The 3,171-nt window shown below is 35.5% G+C and overlaps 1 protein-coding gene across 1 annotated transcript; it reads right to left on the bottom strand.

Annotated features, from left to right (window-relative positions):
• Positions 1-932: 932 nt before the first annotated feature.
• Positions 933-1,895, bottom strand: LOC150091150 (uncharacterized). The gene has a single exon (XM_090388253.1). The coding sequence runs from the start codon at positions 1,893-1,895 to the stop codon at positions 933-935; it is 963 nt and encodes a 320-aa protein (XP_090244379.1).
• Between the last annotated feature and the right edge of the window lie 1,276 nt (positions 1,896-3,171).

Here is a 3,171-nt window from a genome sequence, read left to right on the forward strand (position 1 = left end):
TATGATTGAGTATATTATTCAGTGGGTTTACTGCTTGCTTGACGAAAACCTGTGTTTCAAGGCGAGAAAAAAAAAAACATACCTTTTCTACTCGCTGTGCAAGGACGGTAAATATAATCATTGTAATAACCGAGTATAAGTCACTAGTGACTAAGTAATTGTGTGTGTGTGTGTGTGTGTGTGTGTGTGTGTGTGTGTGTGTGTGTGTGTGTGTGTGTGTGTATTACTGAATCTAATAAACTAAGACCTTCTGAGAGGCTTTTCGACGATGTCAAAAAAATCGTGCAAGTGCACACATGGAACGAAGTCTAATTGAGAACTGTTGTGAGTGGAATATACAGTACAGCATTGCTCTGTGAGACTCCATTGCGCATTAAAAGTGCCAGAAATACAGTATTCGTGACATGATACGACATAGCGATTTATGTGTGCAAAAGGGGAAAAATTATGAGACAGGCATTGAATAATAAATTTGGCTGTGAATTTTACAAAGGAATGATGTAATCAGAGCATTGCATTTGATCATTGCATCCCTCAGGAAAAAGCAGTCACATAGCCCTATTATTCCCGTTTCATTATCGTCTAACAGTGATTACATAACCTTAAATTTGTAATAATAATTTTCATTTTAATCCTACCACTCCTAAAAATGATAAACAAATACCATCTGATCCGAACCTGCCTGTTTAATATATCAAACAAATCGTGTTTGATATATTAAACAGGCTGTTTCATCTTCATGTCTTCGCTGTTTCAACGAATATTGTTATAGGTGCATTATGGCCTTAGTAGCCTTTTGCACCAAAAAATAAAACCAACAACAATCCTACCACGACTATTTATAATAAAACATAATACAAGACTATAGGACTAGTGTTTTTATTTGGCTTGTCAACTGAGTTATCACTGAAAATAATTAACAATATCTTTTTCTACTGGAAAGCACAAATAAAAATAACAACTGTGACAGCAACATAGAAGATATAGAACAAACCTTTACGATGTATACATGTAGATGTAATAACTTCGCTCTGCCACTTGCTTTTTATTGGTATTTCCACAATCGCGACATTTCTTGATGCAAATGCTAATGGAAATGTACAGAATGTGTTTGTACAGTTAAGTAGACTTTCGCTAGTATTGAAAGAAGTCTTTTCCATAAAAAAATCCAGAAATATTTCATTCGGTAATATATCGAGAAATGTATCGCTGGAGAAGAAGTAGTAGTAGTAGTCAGAATGGGAAATAGTATAGCTCACCTTATTACTTCGATAGGTTACCAACTGCAGTCGCATAGATGCTGTGCATCTGTAACTAGATGGCAGAGGAACAGAAGTTAGTGCATGCTGGCAAAAAAATAAACTGTCAGTTTCGTTAGAAATGACACCCTGGCTGCTTGATATGGAAGATGTCTTGTCATCAGATTCCATTTCTGACTCTTCGCTGTTGTCTTCTTGCTTTTGAAGCTTTAGCTGATATTCTGAAAGGCAGTGATTAAGATTTTTCTTACTCCTGATAATTACTAGGGATGCTCCAGGAAGGCGAGAACACATAGTGACTGTTACAGAAGATCCTTTAAGTAAATAGAAACGCCAGTATTTTATAGCTTTATTCTTTAGCTGGAAGCTGTAGGAAAAACTTTTAGTATGGATAGGTGTTTCTATTATCTTCGGTTCTACAGCAAAAAGGAAAGCGTTAAAGGAAGAATTCATTTTAATTTCCTGTCCTTGGCACCATACTGTTGATATTCTGCTAGTTACAGGCAATATATCAGTAGGTGATACTTGCAGTTGATATTTCCTATAAATAGTGAACTTGAGAATAAGTGGAACCGCAAATAAAATGAGAGCTGTGAATATAGTCACAACAGTAACTAAAAGTTGACTTCGCGTCATTGAAACAGAAGTCCCATCACCTCCTGAACACGGCACAAATTTGTGATAAATCTGATCACAAGCGAAAAGAGATTTTCTTGTTAATTACCAACCTGAAAAATAGCTGCATAATTTGCTGCAATCGGCTTCGTGCTAGTAAATTTATCACACAAGTTAGCACATCAAGTTTTATGTACATTTTATATATATTTTTTATATAAGTAAAGACTAGATACAGACTGTTTATGAAAAAAAAAACTGTGTATGTGTAAACAAACGACCACTTGAAATACAGCCACACGCATCTTAAAACTACAAGGTCTTATCATAGATTGCATCACTCTTGGCAGTAGGGAGCAAAGGTTGTCAAACCGCTTGACATGATTTAAGCAGACGATATAAGCAACGTAAACGCATTTTCTTCTATTACTTTAAAGAAGTATCCACTCATTACTTTTGGATTATTTCCGATAATTTTTATATAATAATATAAACACTACAGTAAACAGTAAAGGTTTACTACAGTAAACCTTTATATAGACTAATGATTATAGACGAATGCCGTTGAATCTAAGGTTTTTTTCCAGATTATTTATATCCCCCACATATAATTGAAAATTTAAACAGTTGTTCTCTATACGTATGTATTAGAAACACTGAAATAAAGTTAAAAAAACAATAAAATAAGAAGCTTTTATTTACCTTGACGTTTTTGGTTGATACGAAGAACATAATCAGTAGAAGCTAATTTACCGTGACGGGCGCGTGACCATATATAGTTGGTCCACGGAAATATTTGTTGACAGTAAGAGCTAAGAAGCTGAAGATGAGATATTGGTGAAACTTCAGTTAGACTCCTTGCTTTTTACAAATATTGGAGTTCTTTGATGTCGTGAGTAGCACAGTTGGTATAATCATCCTCCTTCCCACACCAGGTGGGAAAGACCCGAATTCAAATCCTGTAGATGACGTGAGGAATTTTTATGGATATTTTCCCAAGTGGCTGAGTTAGTCGGACTCAGGCGAGATAGCATGGTTTCTTCGCCAGGAAACGCCGGTGTTTCGTTTAGCAAACAACAAATCGACTACAGAACGCACACAATTTACATACGGAGCAAAATGGCCCAAGTTTCTGACGAGCTAGAACACTACAACAACCAACCAACCAACCAACAGGTTTTTTTTTTTTTTTTTTTTAATGTTTTACTTTAACAATTTCTCTTCCACTTTCTCTGTTATGACAAAATCATTTGGCTATCGGAGACGCGGGAAACAGACACACCAGAGTCTAATTTCT

The sequence above is a fragment of the Mastigoproctus giganteus genome, chromosome 1 (genome assembly GCF_048544385.1).
Source record: "Mastigoproctus giganteus isolate SK-2022 chromosome 1, ASM4854438v1, whole genome shotgun sequence".
NCBI classification, from domain to species: domain Eukaryota; kingdom Metazoa; phylum Arthropoda; class Arachnida; order Uropygi; family Thelyphonidae; genus Mastigoproctus; species Mastigoproctus giganteus.

Bases quoted from the DNA above. Each gene is read 5' to 3' on its own strand.
- LOC150091150 (XM_090388253.1), bottom strand. From the start codon at position 1,895: ATGACGCGAAGTCAACTTTTAGTTACTGTTGTGACTATATTCACAGCT.